At 61.8% G+C, this 22,336-nt stretch overlaps 2 protein-coding genes across 3 annotated transcripts; one reads left to right on the top strand and one right to left on the bottom strand.

Moving 5' to 3' along the window:
- Positions 1-830: 830 nt before the first annotated feature.
- FKBP2 (FKBP prolyl isomerase 2) lies at positions 831-11,715 on the bottom strand. Its single transcript, XM_090129770.1, has 6 exons — positions 11,575-11,715; positions 9,144-9,290; positions 6,990-7,102; positions 5,609-5,655; positions 2,287-2,322; positions 831-929 (listed from the first exon to the last, which is right to left on the bottom strand). Exons 2-6 carry the CDS (start codon positions 9,288-9,290, stop codon positions 868-870), a joined length of 405 nt encoding a protein of 134 aa, XP_089985896.1. The 5' UTR covers positions 11,575-11,715; the 3' UTR covers positions 831-867.
- On the top strand, positions 11,665-20,021 carry LOC116241112 (dnaJ homolog subfamily C member 4-like). 2 transcript variants are annotated; one of them, XM_090129768.1, is made up of 7 exons: positions 11,665-11,773; positions 12,351-12,563; positions 12,670-12,760; positions 15,684-15,922; positions 17,603-17,740; positions 18,781-18,861; positions 19,933-20,021. In XM_090129768.1, exons 2-7 carry the CDS (start codon positions 12,532-12,534, stop codon positions 20,018-20,020), a joined length of 669 nt encoding a protein of 222 aa, XP_089985894.1. In that variant the 5' UTR covers positions 11,665-11,773; positions 12,351-12,531; the 3' UTR covers position 20,021. The 2 variants fall into 2 exon arrangements, with proteins under 2 accessions (XP_089985894.1, XP_089985895.1); XM_090129769.1 differs by having other exon boundaries at positions 11,695-11,773; positions 12,333-12,563.
- Positions 20,022-22,336: the final 2,315 nt, after the last annotated feature.

The following is a 22,336-nucleotide window of genomic DNA, read 5'->3' as shown; positions in this document are numbered from 1 at the left end:
TGGCAACCCCCCAAAAATGACCCACCCCATGTCTGCCCCCCCCACAAAATCCCCCCATGAATTCCCCATCCCAGAAGCCCCCTAAATACCCCCCCCCAAATGCCTCCCCCCAACAAATCCCCCATAAATTCCCCATCCCAAAAGGTTCCCAATTCCCCCCCCATGTCCGTCCACCCCCCCCCCAAAATTATTCTTTCAAATCCCCCCAGCATGAAAAATGCCCCCTAAATGTGACCCCCTCCCCAAATCACCCCCCCCCCCCAAAAAAAAAACCTCATAAACCAATTCTAATTTACCCTTTTATTGCCCCAAAATGTGCCCCCCCCATGTGACCCCCCCCAAACGTGCCCCCCCCCTCCCCTTTATTACCCTAAAATGTACCCCCCCCCCCCACCCCATTCGGAATTCCCTCCCCAACCCCTCCCCAAAGTGACCCCCCCAATAAAAAAATCCCCCCCCCCAATTTGTGACCCCCCCCAAATGTCGTCCCCTCCCCCCCAAAAAAAAAACCCATAAACCGATTCCAATTTACCCCTTTCTTACCCCAAATTTTGCCCTCCCCCCCCCCCCATCAGGACCCCTCCCAACCCCCCCCCAGATGTGACCCCCCCCCCCCCAAATTCCCCCCCCCCAAAAAAAACCCCATAAACCGATTTCAATTTACCCCTTTATTACCCCAAATTTTGCCCCCCCCAAATGTGACCCCCCCCAAATTCCCCCCCCCCAAAAAAAACCCCCCATAAACCGATTCCAATTTACCCCTTTCTTACCCCAAATTTTGCCCCCCCCCAAAAAAAAACCCATAAACCGATTCCAATTTCCCCTTTTATTGCCCCAAATTGTGCCCCCCCCCCGCCCCCCCCCCCCTCACAGCTCCGGGCGCCGTTCGATTTTCAGCAGCTCCACCTCAAAAATCAGCACCGCCCCCCCTGCAAACAGACCCAAAATCTTCATTTTTCACCCCAAAATCCCACTCGGAAATCCCCATTTCTCACCCCAAAACTACAGCCCCCAAATCCCTGTTTTTCACCCCAAAATGAGACCCCAAAATCCCCATTTCTCACCCCCAAAATCCCCATTTTTTACCCCAAAAAAGAGCCCCCGATTCCCTGTTTTTCACCCCAAAATGAGACCCCAAAATCCCCATTTTTCACCCCAAAATCCCAATCTGAAATCCCCACTTCTCACCCCAAAACTACAGCCCCCAAATCCCTGTTTTTCACCCCAAAGTGAGACCCAAAAATCCCCATTTCTCACCCCAAAAAAGAGCCCCCAATTCCCTGATTTTCACCCCAAAATGAGACTCCAAAATCCCCGTTTTTCACCCCAAAATGGGACCCAAAAGTCCTCATTTCTCACCCCCAAAATCCCCATTTCTCACCCCAAAACTACAGCCCCCAAATCCCTGTTTTTCACCCCAAAATGAGACCCAAAAATCCCCATTTCTCACCCCCAAAATCCCCATTTTTCACCCCAAAAAAGAGCCCCCAATTCCCTGTTTTCCGCCCCAAAATGAGACCCCAAAATCCCCATTTTTCACCCCAAAATGAGACCCCAAAATCCCTATTTCTCACCCCCAAAAAGAGCCCCCAAATCCCTGTTTTTCACCCCAAAATGAGACCCCAAAATCCCCATTTTTCACTCCAAAATCCTAATCTGAAATCCCCATTTCTCACCCCAAAACTACAGCCCCCAAAATCCCCATTTTTCACCCCAAAATGGGACCCAAAAATCCCCATTTCTCACCCCCAATCCCCATTTTTCACCCCCAAAAAAGAGCCCCAAAATCCCCATTTTTCACCACAAAATTCCAGCCCCAGAATCCCCATTTTTCACCCCAAAATCCCAGCCCCCAAATCCCCCATTTTCACCCCAAACCCACAGACCCAAAATCCCCGTTTTTCACCCTAAAAAAGAGCCCCCAAATCCCCATTTTTCACCCCAAAATCCCAGCCCCCAAATGCCCCATTTTCACCCCAAGCCCACAGACCCAAAATCCCCATTTTTCCCCCCAAAATTCCAGCCCCAAAATCCCCATTTTTCACCCTAAAAAAGAGCCCCAAAATCACCATTTTTCCCCCCAAACCCCCAGCCCCAAAATCCCCATTTTCACCCCAAAATTCCAGCCCCCAAATCCCCATTTTTCACCCTAAAAAAGAGCCCCAAAATCCCCATTTTTCACCCCAAAATCCCAGCCCCCAAATCCCCCATTTTCCCCCCAAACCCCCAGCCCCAAAATCCCCATTTTTCACCCCAAAAATCCTGCCCCCCCCCCCCAAACCATACCGGGGATTTTTGGTGGCGCCCCTCGCTCTCCGTACCCTACAGACAAAAATCCCATATTGGGGGGGGGGGGGGGGTCCAAATTGGGCGCCCATTTTGGGGACCCCAAAGACCCCCCCCCCAAATTTTAGGGTCTCTTTAGGGCCCCCCCTGTTTTAGGGTCTCCCTTCCCCCCCCCATTTTGGGGTCCCCCCCCATTTTGGAGACCCCAAAGACCCCCCTCAAATTTCAGGGTCCCCATAGGACCCCCCCAATTTTAGGGTCTCCCACTCCACCCCATTTTGGGGACCCCAAAGACCCCCCTCAAATTTCAGGGTCCCCATAGGACCCCCTCCCAATTTTAGGGTCTCCCACTCCACCCCATTTTGGGGACCCCAATGCCCCCCCCAAATTTTAGGGTCCCCCCCTATTTTAGGGTCTCCTTCCCCCCCCCCATTTTGAGGACCCCAAAGCCCCCCCCCAAATTTTAGGGACCTCTCCCATTTTTGGGGTTCCCATAAGAGCCCCCCCACTTTAGGGTCTCCTTCCCCCTCCCCCAAATTTTAGGGTCCCCCCCATTTTAGGGTCTCCTTTCCTCCTCCCCATTTTGGGGTCCCCATAGCCCCCCCCAATTTTAGGGTCTCCAATTCCCCCCCCCCCCCCATTTTAGGATCCCCCCATTTTAGGGTCTCTCTTCGCCCCCCCACCCCCCATTTTTGGGGACCCCTATGCCCCTCCCCCAATTTTAGGGTCTCCAATTCCCCCCCCCATTTTAGGATCCCCCCATTTTGGGATCCCCCCCCCACCCCCCCCCATTTTAGGGGTCCCCAAAGCCCCCCCCCCGAATTTTAGAGTCTTTTTAGGGTCCCCCCCCATTTTGGGGTCCCCATATTCCCTCCCCCAATTTTAGGATCTCCAATTCCCCCTCCCCCATTTTAGGATCCCCCCATTTTAGGGTCTCTCTTCCCCACCCCCCCATTTTTGGGGACCCCAAAGGGCCCCCCCCCCAATTTTGGGGTCCCCAAAGTCCCCCCCTCCCCCAAATTTTAGGGTCCTTTTAGGAATCCCTCCATTTTGGGGACCCCATATGGCGCCCCCCCAATTTTAGGGTCCCCAATTCCCCCCCCCATTTTAGGGTCTCCCTTCCCCTCCCCACTTTTGGGGTCCCCAAAGCCCCCCCCCCGAATTTTAGGGTCTCTTTAGGGCCCCCCATGTTTTAGGGTCTCCTATCCCCCCCCCCATTTTGGGGTCCCCCCCGTTTTAGGGTCTCCTTCCCACCCCCATTTTGGGGACCCCAAAGAACCCCCCCCAAATTTTAGGGTCCCCATAGGACCCCCCCAATTTTAGGGTCTCCTATCCCCCCCCCCGTTTTAGGGTCTCCTTCCCCCCCCACCATTTTGAGGACCCCAAAGCCCCCCCCCCCCAAATTTTAGGGTCCTCTCCCATTTTTGGGGTTCCCATAGGACCCCCCCCCATTTTAGGGTCTCCTTCCCTCCCCCATTTTGGGGACCCCAAAGCCCCCCCCCAAATTTTAGGGTCTCTTTAGGGCCCCCCATGTTTTAGGGTCTCCCTTCCCCCCCCCATTTTGGGGACCCCAAAGACCCCCCCCAAATTTCAGGGTCCCCATAGGACCCCCCCAATTTTAGGGTCTCCAATTTGCCCCCCCCATTTTAGGATCCCCCCATTTTAGGGTCTCTCTTCCCCACCCCCCCCATTTTTGAGGTCCCCAAAGCCCCCCCCCCCAATTTTAGGGTCTCCAATTCCGCCCCCCCCCATTTTAGGATCCCCCCATTTTAGGGTCTCTCTTCGCCCCCCCACCCCCCATTTTTGGGGACCCCTATGCCCCCGCCCCCAATTTTAGGGTCTCCAATTCCCCCCCCCATTTTGGGATCCCCCCCCCACCCCCCCCCATTTTAGGGGTCCCCAAAGCCCCCCCCCCGAATTTTAGAGTCTTTTTAGGGTCCCCCCCCATTTTGGGGTCCCCATAGCCCCCCCCAATTTTAGGATCTCCAATTCCCCCTCCCCCATTTTAGGATCCCATTTTAGGGTCTCTCTTCCCCACCCCCCCATTTTTGGGGACCCCAAAGGGCCCCCCCCCCAATTTTGGGGTCCCCAAAGTCCCCCCCTCCCCCAAATTTTAGGGTCCTTTTAGGAATCCCTCCATTTTGGGGACCCAATATGGCGCCCCCCCAATTTTAGGGTCCCCAATTCCCCCCCCATTTTAGGGTCTCCCTTCCCCTCCCCACTTTTGGGGTCCCCAAAGCCCCCCCCCCCGAATGTTAGGGTCTCTTTAGGGCCCCCCCTGTTTTAGGGTCCCCTATCCCCCCCCCCATTTTGGGGTCCCCCCCGTTTTAGGGTCTCCTTCCCCCCCCCATTTTGGGAACCCCAATGCCCCCCCCAAATTTTAGGGTCCTCTCCCATTTTTGGGGTTCCCATAAGACCCCCCCCACTTTAGGGTCTCCTTCCCCCTCCCCCAAATTTTAGGGTCCCCCCCATTTTAGGGTCTCCTTTCCTCCTCCCCATTTTGGGGACCCCAAAGACCCCCCCCAAATTTCAGGGTCCCCATAGGACCCCCCCAATTTTAGGGTCTCCAATTCGCCCCCCCCATTTTAGGATCCCCCCATTTTAGGGTCTCCCTTCCCCACCCCCCCATTTTAGGGGATCCAAAAGCCCCCCCCCCCCCCCCCAATTTTAGGGTCTCCAATTCCCCCCCCCCCATTATAGGATCCCGCCATTTTAGGATCTCTCTTCCCCACCCTCCCCAATTTTGGGGTCCCCAAAGCCCCCCCCCCCAATTTTAGGGTCTCCAATTTCCCCCCCCCATTTTAGGATCCCCCCATTTTAGGGTCTCCCTTCCCCCCACCCCATTTTTGGGGTCCCCAAAGCCCCCCCAATTTTAGGGTCTCCAATTTCTCCTCCCCTCTCCCATTTTGGGATCCCTCCCCCCACCCCCCCAATTTTAGGGGACCCCAAAGACCCCCCCCCAAAATTTAGAGTCTTTTTAGGGTCCCCCCCATTTTGGGGTCCCCATATGGCCCCCCCCAAATTTAGGGCCTCCAATTTCCCCCATTTTGGGGTCCCCATACAGGCCCCCCCCCCCCCCTAATACAATTTTAGGCTCTCCCCCCCATTTTGGGGTCCGCTCCATTTTGGGACCCCCCCAGCCCCCCCCCCCCCACAAATTTTAGAGTCACTCACTCTTCTAATTTTGGGGTCCCCCCCCATTTTGAGGCCCCCATGGATCCCCCCAGCCCTCACTCCTCCCCCCCCCCCTCATTTTAGGGTCTCTCCCAATTTTGTTGTGTCCCCCCCCCCCCAATTTTGGGGTTCCCCCCCCCCATCTCACCCAGTTCCGGTGGGATCACCAACTTCCTCTTCTCCCCTTCGCACATCCTGGGGGGGGGGGGGGGGGGCAGGGATTTAAGGGGGGGGTCCCCAATTTAGGGGTCACCCACTGAGTTGGGGGGGGTCCTTATTTAGGGTCTCCCATTGATGGGGAAGGGGGGGGGGGGCAATTCAGAGGGTCTCAATTTTTTGGGGGGGGGGGGGGTTCCCTCATTACTTTTTAAGACCCCCTCCTCATTTTGGGGTCCCCCCCCCCATCAATTTTTTTCCTCCACTTTCGGCCCCCCCCCCCCCCCCCCCCACTTTGGAACCCCTCCCACTTCAGGGTTTTCCCTCTCCCATTTATGCCCCCCCCCCCAAATTTTGGGGTCCCCCCCCCATGTACCCCAGCAGCCCCCCCTCAATTATCGTGTGCCCCACCCCCCATTTTAAGGACCCCCCCCCATTACTGTACCCCCTGGCCCTTGATGCACCCCCCATTTACAACTCCCCCATTTTAATAACACCCCCCCCATTATTTTGTGCCCCCCCCCATTTTAAGAACCACCCCCCCCATTATTTTGTGCCCCCCCCCATTTTAAGGACCACCCCCCCCATTTTAAAGCTCCCCCCCCCCATTACCATACCCCAGCAGCCCCTGCTCCCAATCCTTGATACCCCCCCATTTCATGCACCCCCCCCCAATTTTGATGATGCCCCCCACTATTTTGTGCCCCCCCCCCGTTTGAAGGCCCCCCCCCCATGTTAAGGACCCCCCCCCCATTTTAAAGCCCCCCATTACCATACCCCAGCAGCCCCTGCTCCCAGCTCTTGATTACCCCCCCATTTCTAAACCCCCCCCCATTTTGATGATGCCCCCCACTATTTTGTGCCCCCCCCCCCCGTTTGAAGGCCCCCCCCCCATGTTAAGGACCCCCCCCATTTTAAGGCCCCCCCCATTTTAAGGACCCCCCCCCCATTACCATACCCCAGCAGCCCCTGCTCCCAGCTCTTGATTACCCCCCCATTTCTAAACCCCCCCCATTTTGATGATGCGCCCCACTATTTTGTCCCCCCCCCCATTTTAAGACCCCCCCCCCCCATTACCGTACCCCAGCAGCCCCTGCTCCCAGCCCTTCATGCATCCCCCCATTTACAACCACCCCCCATTTTAAGGACCCCTCCCCACTATTTTGTGCCCCCCCCACTATTTTGTGCCCCCCCCCCCAATTTAAGCCCCCCCCCGTTACCGTACCCCAGCAGCCCCTGCTCCCAGCCCTTCATGCACCCCCCCATTTACAACCACCCCCCATTTTAAGGACCCCTCCCCACTATTTTGTGCCCCCCCCCACTATTTTGTGCCCCCCCCCCCCCCAATTTAAGCCCCCCCCCCGTTACCGTACCCCAGCAGCCCCTGGTCCCAGCCCTTGATGACCTGCCCGGTCCCCAGTGAGAACACGAAGGGCTGCCCCCTGCCCACACTGCTGTCGAACTGCGAGCCGTCCTCCAGCCGCCCCTGCACCAGTACAGACCAGTATAAACCAGTACAGACCAGTATAAACCACTACAGACCAGTATAAACCAGTACAGACCGCTATTACCCCAGTGACCCCCCCAGTCCCCTCCGTTCCCATCCCAGCGCCTCCCGGTTGTTCCCAGTCCCTCCCAGTGCCCCCATTCCCATCCCAGTATATCCCAGTCCCATCCCAGTGTCTCCCAGTATGATCCCAGTCCACCCCAGTGCCCCCCATCCCCATCTCAGTTCATCCCAGTCCCCCCCAGTCCCATCCCAGTCCCTCCCAGTGTTCCCTGTTCCCATTCCAGTCCCTCCCAGTCCCATCCCAGTCCTTCCCAAATCCCATCCCAGTCCCTCCCAGTTGCTCCCAGTGGCCCCCATTCCCATCCCAGTCCCTCCCAGTGCCCCCCATTCCCATCCCAGTCCCTCCCAGTTGTTCCCAGTTGCTCCCAGTGGCCCCCATTCCCATCCCAGTCCTTCCCAGTGCCCTCTGTTCCCATCCCAGTCCCTCCCAGTTGCTCCTACTCCCTCCCAGTGCCCCCCATCCCTATCCCATTCCCTCCCATTCCCATCCCAGTCCCTCCCAGTGCCCCTGTATCCCATCCCAGTGCCCACCAATCCCATCCCAATCTCTCCCAGTCCCTCCCAGTTGCTCCCAGTCCCTCCCAGTGCCCCCCAATCCCACCACAGTCTCTCCCAGCGCCTCCCATTCCCATCCCAGTCCCTCCCAGTGCCCTCCATTCCCATCCCAGTCCCTCCCAATGCCCCCGTATCCCATCCCAGTCCCTCCCAGTGCCCCCGTATCCCATCCCAGTCTCTCCCATTCCCTCACAGTTGCTCCCAGTCCCTCCCAGTGCCCCCCAATCCCATCCCAGTGCCCCCCAATCCCATCCCAGTCTCTCCCAGTCCCTCACAGTGCCCCCCAATCCCATCCCAGTCCCTCCCATTCCCATCCCAGTTGCTGCCAATCCCATCCCAGTCCCTCCCAGTGCCCCCCAATCCCATTCCAGTCCCTCCCAGTGACCCCCAATCCCATCCCAGTCCCTCCCATTCCCATCCCAGTTGCTGCCAATCCCATCCCAGTCCCTCCCAGTGCCCCCCAATCCCATCCCAGTCCCTCCCAGTGCCCCCCAATCCCATCCCAGTCCCTCCCATTCCCATCCCAGTTGCTGCCAATCCCATCCCAGTCCCTCCCAGTGCCCCCCAATCCCATTCCAGTCCCTCCCAGTGACCCCCAATCCCATCCCAGTCCCTCCCAGTGCCCCCCAATCCCATCCCAGTCCCTCCCATTCCCATCCCAGTGCCTTCATATCCCATCCCAGTCCCTCCCAGTGCCCCCCGTATCCCATCCCAGTGCCTCCCAGTGCCCCCCAATCCCATCCCAGTCTCTCCCATTCACTCCCAGTTGCTCCCAGTCCCCCCCAATCCCATCCCAGTCCCTCCCATTCCCATCCCAGTGCCCTCATATCCCATCCCAGTCCCTCCCAGTTGCTGCCAATCCCATCCCAGTCCCTCCCAGTGCCCCCCAATCCCATTCCAGTCCCTCCCAGTTCCCCCCAATCCCATCCCAGTCCCTCCCATTCCCATCCCAGTTGCTGCCAATCCCATCCCAGTCCCTCCCAGTTCCCCCCAATCCCATCCCAGTCCCTCCCATTCCCATCCCAGTTGCTGCCAATCCCATCCCAGTCCCTCCCAGTGCCCCCCAATCCCATCCCAGTCCCTCCCAGTGCCCCCCAATCCCATTCCAGTCCCTCCCAGTGACCCCCAATCCCATCCCAGTCCCTCCCAGTTCCCCCCAATCCCATCCCAGTCCCTCCCATTCCCATCCCAGTTGCTGCCAATCCCATCCCAGTCCCTCCCAGTGCCCCCCAATCCCATCCCAGTCCCTCCCAGTGCCCCCCAATCCCATTCCAGTCCCTCCCAGTGACCCCCAATCCCATCCCAGTCCCTCCCAGTGCCCCCCAATCCCATCCCAGTCCCTCCCATTCCCATCTCAGTTGCTGCCAATCCCATCCCAGTCCCTCCCAGTCCGTCCCAGTACCGTGTAATGCATATGCAGGAGGTCCCCCCTCCTGGACCGCACCCCGCACTCCTCCGGGCGGCGCCGAACCCCGATCTGCACCCGACGGCGCCAGTCTGGGAGGGGGTCAGCAGCCAAAGCCAGGGCCAGCAGCGCCCAGCGCCACATCTTGGGGTGAAAAACAGCACTTTTGGGCAAACTGGGGATGGGAGAACACACACAAAGAGAGAGGAGTGCCCAGCGCTGCATCTTGGGGTGAAAAATTAGGATTTTGGGCAAATTGGGGATGGGAGAACACTGAGAGAGAGAGAGCAGCGCCCAGTGCTGCATCTTGGGGTGAAAAATCAGGATTTTGGGCAAATTGGGGATGGGAGAATACAGAGAGAGAGAGAGAGAGCAGCGCCCAGTGCCACATCTTGGGGTGAAAAACAGCACTTTTGGGCAAATTGGGGATGGCAGAACGCACACAAAGAGAGAGCAGAGCCCAGCGCTGCATCTTGGGGTGAAAAATGGGGATTTTGGGCAAATTGGGGATGGGAGAATACAGAGAGAGAGAGAGAGCAGGGCTCAGCGCCACATCTTGGGGTGAAAAACAGCACTTTTGGGCAAATTGGGGATGGCAGAACGCACAAAGAGAGAGCAGAGCCCAGCGCTGCATCTTGGGGTGAAAAATCAGGATTTTGGGCACCCACCCACAACCCCCATAAGACCCAATACAGCCCCCCAGCCCCCATAAAACCACTCCGAGTCCCACCAGCCGGCCCCATAGAGCCCCTATAGGGCCCTCAGTCACCCCCCAAAATCCCCAGCCGGCCCCATAGAGCCCCTATAGGGCCCCAAGCCACCCACCCACAGCCCCCACGAGACCCCCCCAAGTCCCCCCAGCCCCACAGAACCCCTATAGGGCCCCCAGTTGCCCTCCTACAGCCCCCATAAACCCCCCCCAAGTCCACCTCAGCCCCATAGAACCCCTATAGTGCTCCTAGCCACCCACCCACAGCCCCCATAAGACCCCATACAGCCCCCCACAACCCCTATAGGGCCCCCACAACCTCCCTCCAAGTCCCCCCAGCCCCACACAGCTCCTACAGGGCCCCCAGTTGCCCCCCCAAACCCCCAGCCGGCCCCATAGAGCCCCTATAGGGCCCCAAGCCGCCCACCCACAGCCCCCATAATTCCCCCCTAAGTCCCCCAGAACCCCTATAGGGCCCCCAGTTATCCTCCTACAGCCCCCATAAACCCCACCCAAGTCCCCCTCAGCCCCATAGAGCCCCTATAGGGCCCTCAATCACCCACCCACAGCCCCCATAAGACCCCATAGATCTCCCCACAATCCCTATAAGGCCCCCACAAAAAACCCCCCCAAGTCCCCCCAGCCCCACAGAACCCCTATAGGGCCCCTGGTTGCCCTCCTACAGCCCCCGTAAGACCCCCCCAAGTCCTCCCCGCCCCATAGAGCCCCTATAGGGCCCCAGGGTGCCCTCCTACAGCCCCCATAACCCCCCCCCCCAAGTTGCCCCCAGCCCCATAGAACCCCTATAGTGCTCCCAGCCACCCACCCACAGCCCCCATAAGACCCCATACAGCCCCACAGAACCCCTATAGGGCCCCCAGTCGTCCCCCCAAACCCCCAGCCAGCCCCATGGAGCCCCTATTGGACCCCCAGCCACCCACCCACAGCCCCCAGAAGACCCCTCCCAACCTCCAGTTGGCCCCATAGAACCCCTATAGGGCCCCCAGCTGCCCTCCCAGAGCCCTCATAAGACCCCATAAAACCCCTCCAAGCCCCCCAGGCCCCAGCTGGCCCCACAGAACCCCCATAAAGCCCCTACAGGGCCCCCAGCTGCCCTCCCACAGCCTTCACAAGACCCCCATAAGACCCCCCCAAGCCCCCCCAGCCCCACAGAAGCCCCATAGAGCCCCCTAGAACTCCTATAGGGCACCCAGTCGCCCTCCCGCAGCCCCCCCAAGCCCCCAGCTGGCCCCATAGAGTCCTTATAGGGCCAACAGCCGTCCTTCCACAGCCCCCATAAGACACCCCATAGAGCCCCACAGCCCCCATAGCCGCCCCCCCCCCCCGGCCCCATTACAGCCACAGAGCACCCCACAGCCCCCATGGGGTTCCTATAGGCCCCCCCTTAACCACCCCCACAGATCAAATAGGCACAGAAGACCCCCCCACAACCCCCCCATGGAGCCCTATAGGAATCATACAGCCCCCACTGAACCCCCTACCCCTAAAACCCTCCCCCAAATCCCCCTATAGGGTCCGCACAGTGTCCCTATAGCCCCTATAAAGGCCCCATAAACCCGCAATGGTGCCGCTATAGAATCCATACGACCCCCACAGAACCCCTCCTAAGACCCCTCCCCAAATCCCCCTATAGGGTCCGCACCGTGCCCCTATAGCCCCTATAAGGTCCCCATAAACTTCCCCCCCCCCCCCCCGAACCTTCGCACAGTTCCCGCTCGGGCTCGCAATGCGCAGGCGCGAAACCACGTGACCGCCGCGCACCAATCAGCAAAGGGGGCAGGGTGGCGCTGGGACGTTTCACGTGACGGGAAGTGGTTCTACAGCTGTTTTCCGTTTCCGGTGCCCTCCGCTTCCGGCGGCGGAGTGAGACCAGCAGGGCCCGGGCGGCGTTCCCATGGTAACGACCGCGGTGGGAACCTCGTTATGGCTTATTAGCATCTCATTAGCGTCTCGTTAGTTTCTCGTTAGCATCTCATTAGCGCGGAGCGGGGCGCGGCCATAGCGGCGGGGCGGAAGGGCGAGTGACAGCCCGAAGGGGCGGGTCTAACAGGAAGTGGGCGTGGCCATGCACAGTGGGGACGGGGCATAAATGGCTGTGTGAACCGGAAGGGGCGGGGCTAAAAGATAACTACATCCGGAAGGGGCGGGGAATAAATAGGCTGTTGATACCGGAAGGGGCGTGGTCGACGGGTGGTGGGCGGGGTCTGATGGAATGTGGGCGGGGCTATGAGGCAGTGGGCGGGGTCAAAAGCCCCCCTTTCTACTTAATAAGACACAACGATTAATTTCTTGCAATTACTACTGATTAATTTTTTTGCTCGCTTTTACTACTAGATATTTGTGTTGCTTATGGGTGATCTGTGGTTTTATCGCTGGAGTAATGAGTTCACAGAAATATTAGTTAGAATATGTCTATATTCAAGAGTTATTCAATATTAATTACCAACTGTAATTAGCGGTTTGCCGTTTCTAAGCTCCAAGTTTCCACGAATTCCTTTGGAGCTGTCACTAAACTGCCACCTGGACCCTCATCAAACGCTAACAAAACGCCAAATGGATCCTAATTTAGAGTTAATTGAAGGTTGATTAAGCTCAGAGGAGCCTCAATTAAGCACTAATTAGCCCCTAATGAGGAGGTAGCACTCAGGCCTCGCCATGACCGCGGCGCTGCGGCGCTTCTGCACGAGGTGAGCCGCTGTCACATGACCCCCATGGTGGGGCAACCTCGGTCACGTGACCCTGCGGGGTGCCCTCGTCACGTGACATCCCCCCCCCCCCCCTCCTTCCTCCCAGGCCCCCCCAGGATCACTACCAGGTTTTGGGGGTCCCCCCCGACGCCACCCCCCAACAGATCCGTGCGGCGTTCCTGCAGCGCTGCAAGGAGGTGGGGGGGCACTGGGAGGGACTGGGAGCAACTGGGGGGGCAATGGGAGGGACTGGGAGCAACTGGGGGGCAATGGGAGGGACTGGGAGCAACTGGGGGGGCAATATGAGCATTGGGGGGCAATGGGAGGGACTGGGGGGCACTGGGAACAACTGGGGGGCACTGGGGGGGCAATGGGAGGGAACTGGGAGTGACTGGGGAGGCACTGGGAGGGACTGGGAGCAACTGGGGGGGCACTGGGAGGGACTGGGAGCAACTGGGGGGGCAATGTGAGCATCTGGGGGGCAATGGGAGGGACTGGGGGCACTGGGAACAACTGGGGGGCAACTTGGGGGCAATGGGAGGGAACTGGGAGTGACTGGGGGGGCACTGGGAGGGACTGGGAGCGACTGGGGGGGCAATGGGAGGGACTGGGAGCAACTCGGGGGGCAATGGGAGGGACTGAGAGTGACTGGGAGCAACTGGGGGGGCACTGGGAGGGACTGGGAGTGACTGCGAGTGTCTGGGAGTAACTGGGGGGGTAATGGGAGGGACTGGGAGGGACTGGGAGTGTCTGGGAGTAACTGGGGGGGCAATGGGATGGACTGGGATCAACTGGGGGGCAATGGGAGGGACTGGGAGCAACTGGGGGGGCAATATGAGCATTGGGGGGCAATGGGAGGGACTGGGGGGCACTGGGAACAACTGGGGGGCACTGGGGGGGCAATGGGGGGGAACTGGGAGTGACTGGGGAGGCACTGGGAGGGACTGGGAGCAACTGGGGGGGCACTGGGAGGGACTGGGAGCAACTGGGGGGGCAATGTGAGCATCTGGGGGGCAATGGGAGGGACTGGGGGCACTGGGAACAACTGGGGGGCAACTTGGGGGCAATGGGAGGGAACTGGGAGTGACTGGGGGGCAATGGGAGCAACTGGGGGGGGCAATGGGAGGGACTGAGAGCAACTCGGGGGGCGATGGGAGCAACTGGGGGGCAATGGGAGGGACTGGGAGCAACTGGGGGCAACTTGGGGGGGGCACTGGGAGCAACTGGGAGCAACTGGGTGGGCAATGTGAGCATCTGCGGGGCAATGGGAGGGACTGGGGGCACTGGGAACAACTGGGGGGGCAATGGGAGCAACTGGGGGGCAATGGGAGGGACTGGGAGCAACTGGGGAGGCAATGTGAGCATCTGGGGGGCAATGGGATGGACTGGGGGGCACTGGGAACAACTGGGGGGCAACTTGGGGGCAATGGGAGGGAACTGGGAGTGACTGGGGGGGCAATGGGAGGGACTGGGAGGGACTGGGAGGGACTGGGGGGGCAATGGGAGGGACTGGGAGGGACTGGAAGCAACTGGGGGGGCAATGGGAGCAACTGGGGGGCACTGGGAGTGACTGGGGGGCACTGGGAGGGACTGGGAGCAACTGGGGGGGCAATGGGAGCAACTGGGGGGCACTGGGAGCAACTTGGGGGGCAATGGGAGCAACTGGGAGCGACTGGGGGGGCAATGGGAGCAACTGGGGGGCACTGGGAGGGACTGGGGGGGCACTGGGAGCAACTGGGGGGCACTGGGAGTGACTGGGGGGCAATGGGAGGGACTGGGAGCAACTGGGGGGGCGATTTGAGCATCTGGGGGGCAATGGGAGGGACTGGGAGGGACTGGGAGCAACTTGGGGGGCAATGGGAGTGACTGGGAGGGACTGGGGGGGCAATGGGAACAACTGGGGGGCACTGGGAGCAACTTGGGGGGCAATGGGAGGGACTGGGAGCAACTGGGGGGGCAATGTGAGCATCTGGGGGGCACTGGGAGGGACTGGGAGTGACTGGGAGCAACTGGGGGGCACTGGGAGGGGCTGGGGGGGACTGGGGGCAATGGGAGGAACTGGGAGGGAACTGGGAGCAACTGGGGGGGGCTTTTGGGATCCCCTTTTGGGATCCCCTTTCAGGACCCTCTTTCAGGATCTCCTTTCAGGATCTCCTTTTGGGGTCTCCTTTTGGGGTCTCCTTTTGGGGTTCCCTTTCAGGATCTCCTTTTGGGGTTCCCTTTTGGGCTCTCTTTTTGGGGTCTCCTTTTGGGGTCTCCTTTTGGGGTCTCCTTTTGGGATGTCCTTTTGGGGTTCCCTTTCGAGGTCTCCTTTTAGGATCTCCATTTGGGGTTTCCTTTGGGGATCTCCTTTTGGGATATCCTTTCAGGGTCTCATTTTGGTGTCTCCCTTTGGGATCATCTTTCAGGGTCCCCTTTTGGGGTCTCCCTTTGGGATCCCCCTTTGAAATCCACTTTTGGGGGTTCCCTTTTGGGATCTCCTTTCAGGGTCTCCTTTTGGGGTCTCCTTTTGGGGTTCCCTTTCTGAGTCTCCTTTTAGGATCCCCTGTCATGATCTCCTTTGGGGATCTTCTTTTGGGGATCTTCTTTTGGGGTCCCCTTTTGGGGTCTCCTTTAAGGATCTCCTTTCAGGGTCCCCTTTTGGGATCTCCCTTTGGGATTCCCCTTTGAGATCCCATTTTGGGGTTTCCTCCTGGGGTCTCCTTTTGGGATCCCCTTTCAGGGTCCCCTTTTGGGGTCTCCTTTTGGGATCTCCTTTCAGGGTCCCCTTTTGGGGTCCCCTTTTGGGGTCTCCTTCTGGGGTCTTCTTTCAGGATCTCCTTTTGGGATTCCCTTTTGGGATCTCCTTTCGGGGTTTCCTTTTGGGGTCTCCTTTTAGGATCCCCTTTCAGGGTCCCCTTTTGGGGTCTCCTTTTAGGATTCCCTTTCAGGGTCCGCTTTTGGGGTCTCCTTCTGGGGTCTTCTTTCAGGATCTCCTTTTGGGATTCCCTTTTGGGATCTCCTTTCGGGGTTTCCTTTTGGGATCCCCTTTCAGGGTCCCCTTTTGGGGTCTCCTTTTGGGGTCTCCTTTTGGGATCTCCTTTTGGGCTCCCCCTTTAACCCTTCCCCCCCCCCCCCCAGGTCCACCCTGACGGTGACCCCACAGACCCGTCCCGCCACGGCCGTTTCCAGGTCCTGGCAGAGGCTTATGGGGTCCTGGCTCGCCCCTCCACCCGCATTGCCTACGACCGCCAGCGCCGCGCCCCCCCCCCCCACCCGGGGGTCCCCCCCCCACTTGGGATCCCCCCCCCCGGCACCCAAAGCACCTCATCCCATAGTGGGACCCACCATCGGACCCCCGGATCCGGCCCTACAGAGAGGTAAAAGGGGGGAGGGGGGAGGAAATGTGGGGGGAGTTTTGGGGGTCTATAGGGGCTGGGGGAGGGGGGTTCCTATGCGGGGGGGGGCACTCAGGGGCGGTGGGATTTGGGGGCTGGGGGGGGGCATGGGAATGGGGGGGACTTGGGGGAGGGGATTAAGGGTGGGGGGGTTCCTATGGGGGGGAATCAGGGGCGGTGGGATTTGGGGGCTGGGGGTGGGGAGCCCATGGGGGGGGGACTTGGGGGAGGGGATTAAGGTTGGGGGGGTTCCTATGGGGGGGGTCTGAGGGGAGGTGGGATTTGGGGGCTGGGGGGGGGCCACGGGAGGGGGGGGGATTTGGGGGAGGGGATTAAGGGTGGGGGCTTCCTATGGGGGGGGGCTCTGAGGGGAGGTGGGATTTGGGGGCTGGGGGGGGGGGGCATGGGAGGGGGGGGATTTGGGGGAGGGGATTAAGGTTGGGGGGGGAGTCTTATGGGGGGGGGCAGTCAGGGGTGGTGGGATTTGGGGGCTGGGGGGGGGCATGGGAGGGGGGGGATTTGGGGGAGGGGATTAAGGTTGGGGGGGGAGTCTTATGGGGGGGGCACTCAGGGGTGGTGGGATTTGGGGGCCGGGGGGGGGGCCACGGGAGGGGGGGGGATTTGGGGGAGGGGATTAAGGGTGGGGGCTTCCTATGGGGGGGGCTCTGAGGGGAGGTGGGATTTGGGGGCTGGGGGGGGGGAGCGCATGGCGGGGGGACTTGGGGGAGGGGATTAAGGTTGGGGGGGAGTCTTATGGGGGGGGCACTCAGGGGTGGTGGGATTTGCGGGCTGGGGGGGGGGCATGGGAAGGGGGGGATTTGGGGGAGGGGATTAAGGGTGGGGGGGTTCCTATGGGGGGGGCACTCAGGGGCGGTGGGATTTGGGGGCTGGGGGGGGGGCGTGGGAAGGGGGGGATTTGGGGGAGGGGATTAAGGGGGGGGGGGGAGTCTTATGGGGGGGGGCAGTCAGGGGTGGTGGGATTTGGGGGCTGGGGGGGGGCATGGGAGGGGGGGGGATTTGGGGGAGGGGATTAAGGGTGGGGGCTTCCTATGGGGGGGGCTCTGAGGGGAGGTGGGATTTGGGGGCTGGGGGGGGGGAGCGCATGGGGGGGGGACTTGGGGGAGGGGATTAAGGTTGGGGGGGTTCCTATGGGGGGGGGCAGTCAGGGGTGGTGGGATTTGGGGGCTGGGGGGGGGGAGCCCATGGGAGGGGAGAACCTGAAGTGGGGAGATTAAGGGTGGGGGGCACCTATGGGTGGGGGGGAATCCTGGGGGGGGGGGGGGGAGCATCTGTGGGTGTGAGGGGTACCTGGGGGGGGGGGGGGAAATTAGGGACGGGGGAAATTTGGGGGTTCTATAGGGACTGGGGGGGGTGTCTTATGGGGGGGTACTCAGGGGTGATGGGATTTGGGGGCTGGGGGGGGGGGGGGGTCCTATGGGAGGGGAGAACCTATGGGTGGGGGGGAATCCTGGGGGGGGGAGCATTTATGCGTGGGAGGGGTACACGGGGGGGGGGGGGTTAATTAGGGGCTGGGGGGAGTTTTGGTGTTCTATAGCAGCTGGGGGGGGGTCTTGGGGGGGCTGGGGGGAGAGTTTGAGGGTCCTATGGATGCTGGGGGGGGCTTGGGGGTCTCAGAGCTCCCATGGGTGCCCCCTCCTTCAGGGTGGACCCCAACAGCCGTTATTGGTCCCAATTCCGCCCCCCCGGTCCCCCCCCCGGGACCCCCCACCGGCGACGGGTGCTGCTGCTGTGTCTGCTGCTGGCGGCGGGGGGGGCAGCCGTGCATGCGCTGGCCTACAGGTGGGGGGGGGGGGGGCACCCATGGGTGGGGGGGAGGGGGGGGCACCCAGGGGTGGTGGGATTTGGGGCTTGAGTGGGGGTCCTATGGGTGGGGGAGGATTTGGGGGGGGGGGGGGCACCTTGGGGTGGGATTTAAAGGGTGTGGGGGGGCACCCAGGGGTGGGGGGGGGGAACTTGCAGGGGGAATTAAGGGTGGGGGGCACCTATGGGGGGGGCACTCAGGGGTAGTGGGATTTTGGGGCTGGGGGGGGGGGGGGCTATGGGTGGGGGGCACTTGGGGATGGGATTAAGGTTAGGGGGGCACCTGGCGGTGGGGTTTAAATGGTGGGGGGGGGCACCCAGGGGTGGTGGTGGGATTTGGGGGCTGGGGGGGGGGTCCTATGGGTGGGGAGGACTTGAGGGGGGGGATTAAGGGTGGGGGAGCACGTGGGGGTGGGATTTAAATAGTGGGGGGGGGGGGCACTCAAGGGTGGTGGGATTTGGGGGCTGAGGGGGGGGGGTCCTATGGGTGGGGGGCACTTCGTGGGGGAATTAAGGGTGGGGGGCACGTATGGGAGGGGGGACTTGGGGGCGCGGATATTAGGGGTGGGGGGCACATATTTTGGGGGGGGGCTTGGGGGGAGGGATTAGGGGTGGGTGGGGGATCTGGGGGTGAGATTTAAAGGGTGGGGGGGCACCCACGGGTGGGGAGGGGAGACCTGGGGGAGGGGGAATTAGGGGTGGGGGTGCCTGTGGCTCGGGGGTGACCTGGGGTTGTGGGATTTTGGGGCTGGGGGGGGGGGGGGGTTGGGAGGGGGATTTCGGGGGGGTGGGGGCCACATGTGGGTGGGGGGGGAGCACCAATGGGGGGGTTGGAGGGGGAAATGGGGGGGAGGGGGCACCTATGGGTGGGGGGTGTCAGCCTTCATTGCTTCCAGTATGGAGCCAGTCTCATGGGAGCCCCCCACCCCAATTTAATGGGTCAGGGTTGAGTTTGCGGGGGGGGGGGGTTACTTTGGGGTCTCACCTTTCCCCCCCCCCCCCAAAATCACCCCCCCCAGGTACGTGGCAGGCGCCCACAGCGCCTTTATGGATGAAAGGGACCGGGAGCTGAGGGCGGTCTATGAGAGGAGCCGGGCACGGTGAGGGGGGGGCAATGGGGGTGGGGGGGTCAAAGGGTGCTGGGAGGGGGTCAGTGGGTGCTGTTGGGTCCTATGGGGGTTGGGGGTGGGGGTCAATGGGGAGTGGGGGGGGTCCTATGGGTGTTGGGGGGGGTCCGTGGGTGCTGGAGGGAAGTCATTGGGGGCTGGGGGGTTCAGTGGGTGCTGGGGGGTCCTATAGGTGCTGGGTGGGTCCATGGGTGCTGGAGGGGGGTCAGTGGGGGCTGGGGGGGTCCTATGGGTGCTGTTGGGTCCTATGGGTGCTGGGTGGGTCCATGGGTGCTGGAGGGGGTTCAGTGGGGACTGGGGGGGTCCTATGGGTGCTGTTGGGTCCTATGGGTTCGGGGTGGGTCCATGGGTGCTGGGGAGAGTCAATGGGTGCTGTTGGGTCCTATGGGGACTAGGGGGGGGTCCTATGGGTGCTGGGTGGGCCCATGGGGTCTCAGAGGGTCCATGGGTGCTGGGGGAGTCAATGGGTGCTTTTGGATAATATGGGTGCTGGGGGGGTCCTAAGAGTGCTGGGGGGTCAATGGGTGCTGGGGGGGCTCATGGGTGCAGTTGGGTCCTACGAGGGCTGGGGGAGGTCCTAAGGGTGCTGGGGAGGTTAGTGGGGACTGGGGGAGCCCATGGGTGCTGGGGGGGGGGGGGTCCATGGGTTCTGGGGGGGTCAATGGGTGCTGGGGGGGCTCATGGGTGCAGTTGGGTCCTACGAGGGTGGGGGAGGTCCTAAGGGTGCTGGGGAGGTTAGTGGGGACTGTGGGAGCCCATGGGTGCTGGAGGGGGGGGTCCATGGGTTCTGGGGGGGTCAATGGGTGCTGTTGGGCCCTATGGAAACTGAGTGGGTCCATGGGTGCTGGGGGGGGGGGTTAGTTCAATGGGTGCTGTTGGGTTCAATGGGGGTGGGGGGGGGGATATGGGGCCTTGGGGGGTGGGGAGGGATCAATGGGGGAAGGGGGGGGCTAGGGAGCCCCGTAGGGGGGGGGGAGGTTCTATGGGGCCCGGGTCTGTTGTGCCCCTCAAGTGACCCCCTCCGTCCCCATATCGCCTCCCCAGGGCAGGCTCCCGGCAGGAGGTGCTGCAGCGGCTGCGGGAAGCGCGACAGCGGGGGCGGGGGGGGCACAGGGGGGGCAATAAAAACTGAGAAAGCAGCGCTGTGTGTGTGGGGGGGGTGCGCTGTGGGGCGGGGGGGGGAACGTTGGAGGGGCGGCTGGTGGGGGGGGTGGCGGAACACGCGGACCCCGGAACGTTTCTCTCTGGCACCGTTCCCATGGGGAAGCGCTGAGTGCACGGACAGCGCGCATGCGCGTTGCTCCATGTTCACCCTTTCGGGGGCGGGCTCTGTGAAAGGAGCGACCAATCGCTTCCCGCTCTCCTCACGGCTCAACCAATCATCGCGGCTCTCCCCGCGCGTGCGTCGGAGGGCGGGCCCAGCGCGGCGCTCAGCCAATCCCCTCCTAGCTTTCATCCTCACGAACCAATCGGCGGGATGCCGAAACGCCGGAAGCGGAGCCGAGCAAACCGGAAGCGGAGCATAGAAACGCCGGAAACGGAGCTACAGGACGCCGGAAAACGGAGCACCGGGAAGGATGAGGCGTTGGGCAGCGGCCTGGCCGGGCGCTTTGAAGGCCCGAGCGGCGCGTTACGCTCTGGAGCGTTCCCTGGGGCCGTTCCTGGAGGAGCGGCTGCGGCTCGAACAGCTCAGCCTGGACCTCCGCCGCGGCACCGGGCGGCTCACGGCACTGCGGCTGCGCGCGGCGGTGCGGGACTGAACCCCCCCCCCTCCCTCTTTCCCCCCTTCATTCCGTTCCCGGTGTTCCTATGGCTCCCGGTGTCCCTTTGTCCCCAATGCCCCCCCTTCGCCCCGTTGGCTCCCGGTGTCCCCACGTTCCCCTCCCATCTGTTCCCGGTGTTGTCGCCCCCCCCCCACCCCCCCCACCATTCCCGGTGTCCCCCCGGTCCCGCTGTCCCTCCGTCCCCAGTGTCCCCGTCCGTCTCCCCCCCCCGGTTTGTTCCCGGTCTCCCTAATGTCCCTGTTGTCCCCACCCAGCCCCTCTAGGACCTCCCCCCCTCCCCCCCCCAGGACCCCAATCCCCCCTCCCCTCCAACCCCTATAGGACCCCCACAGCCCCCCTGGATCCCCACCCCCCCCCCTCCAGCCCCTATAGAACCCCTCCAGCCCCCCACTGGACCCCCAGATTCCCCCCAGCCCCTCCAGGACCCCCAATCTCTCCCATCCAGCCCCTATAGGATCCCTGCAGGACCCCCCAATCCCCCCCACCAGTCCCTACAGGACACCCCCAGCCCCCCCAGGAACCCCAGTCCTCCTCCAGCCCCTATACAACGCCCCCTCAGCTCCTCCAGGATCCCCCCCCCCCCCAGGACCCCAATCCCCCCCCTCCAACCCCTATAGAACCTTCCCAGCCCCCATCCTGGACCCCTAACCCCCCCCTCCAGCCCCCCCAGAACCCCCAATTCCTCCCTCCAGTCCCTCCAGGACACCCCCAGCCCCCCCAGGAACCCCAGTCCTCCTTCTCCAGCCCCTATACGACCCCCCCCCAGCTCCTCCAGGACCCCCAACCCCCCCCCCCCCTCCAGGACCGCTTCAGGACCCTCACTTCCCCCCTCCAGCCCCTATAGGATTCCCCCAGCCCCCCACTGGAACCCCGAATTCCCCCAAGGCCCCCAATCCCTTCCTCCAACCCCTAGAGAAGTCCTCCAGGACCACCAATCTCCTCCTCCAGCCCCTCCAGGACGCCCCTCCCCCCAGGACCCCCAGTGTGTTGCTCCAGCCCCTGTAGGACCCACATAGCCCCCTACTGGACCCCCAAATCCTCCTCAGCTGCTCTAGGATCACCCCCTAGTCCCCCCCCAACCCCCCCAGGACCCCAGTTGCTCTTCTCCAGCCCCTGTACTACACCCCTCCTCCCTCCAGGACCACCAGTTTCCCCATCCAACCCCTACAGAACCCCCCAGGACCCCCAATCTTCCCTTCCAGCCCCTATAGGACTTCCCCAAGACCTCCAATCTTCCCCTCCAGCCCCTACAGGACCCCCCTAGGACTCCCAATCCCCCTCCTCCAGCCCCTATATGACCCCCCCTCTCTCTCCAGGACCCCCCAAACCCCACACAGGACCCGTTCCCCTCCTGCAGCCCCTACAGGACCCCCCCAAGGACCCCCAATCCCTTTCCTCCAACACTTATAGAACCCCCCCAGCCTCTCTAGGACCCCCAATCCCCCCCTCCAACCCCTACAAGACCCCCCCAGGACCCCCAGTTCCCCCCTCAAGCCCCTATGGGATCCCCCCAGCTCCCCACTGGAACCCCAAATTCCCCCCAGACCCCTCAGGGCCCCCAATCCCCTCTTCCAGCTTCTATAGAACCCCCCGAGGACCTCCAATCTCCCCCTTCACATCCTCCTGGAGCCCCCAGGACCCACAATCCCCTCCTCCAGCCCCTA

Source organism: Phasianus colchicus, chromosome 37 (assembly GCF_987193195.1).
Source record: "Phasianus colchicus chromosome 37, bPhaCol1.hap1.1, whole genome shotgun sequence".
Lineage (NCBI taxonomy): Eukaryota > Metazoa > Chordata > Aves > Galliformes > Phasianidae > Phasianus > Phasianus colchicus.
Note: the sequence above shows the minus strand (reverse complement) of the source record. Positions and strands in the feature narration are given on the sequence as shown.

Excerpts from the sequence above, each read along its gene's own strand:
- FKBP2 (XM_090129770.1), bottom strand. The coding sequence starts at position 9,290 with ATGTGGCGCTGGGCGCTGCTGGCCCTGGCTTTGGCTGCTGACCCCCTC. Across the intron at positions 5,656-6,989 it reads TGGGACCAGGGGCTGCTGGG|GATGTGCGAAGGGGAGAAGA; the intron begins GTACGGTAACGG and ends CCCCCCCCCCAG. Across the intron at positions 930-2,286 it reads GGCGCCACCAAAAATCCCCG|GGGGGGCGGTGCTGATTTTT; the intron begins GTATGGTTTGGG and ends GTCTGTTTGCAG.
- LOC116241112 (XM_090129768.1), top strand. The coding sequence starts at position 12,532 with ATGACCGCGGCGCTGCGGCGCTTCTGCACGAG. Across the intron at positions 15,923-17,602 it reads GGATCCGGCCCTACAGAGAG|GGTGGACCCCAACAGCCGTT; the intron begins GTAAAAGGGGGG and ends CCCCTCCTTCAG. Across the intron at positions 17,741-18,780 it reads GTGCATGCGCTGGCCTACAG|GTACGTGGCAGGCGCCCACA; the intron begins GTGGGGGGGGGG and ends CACCCCCCCCAG.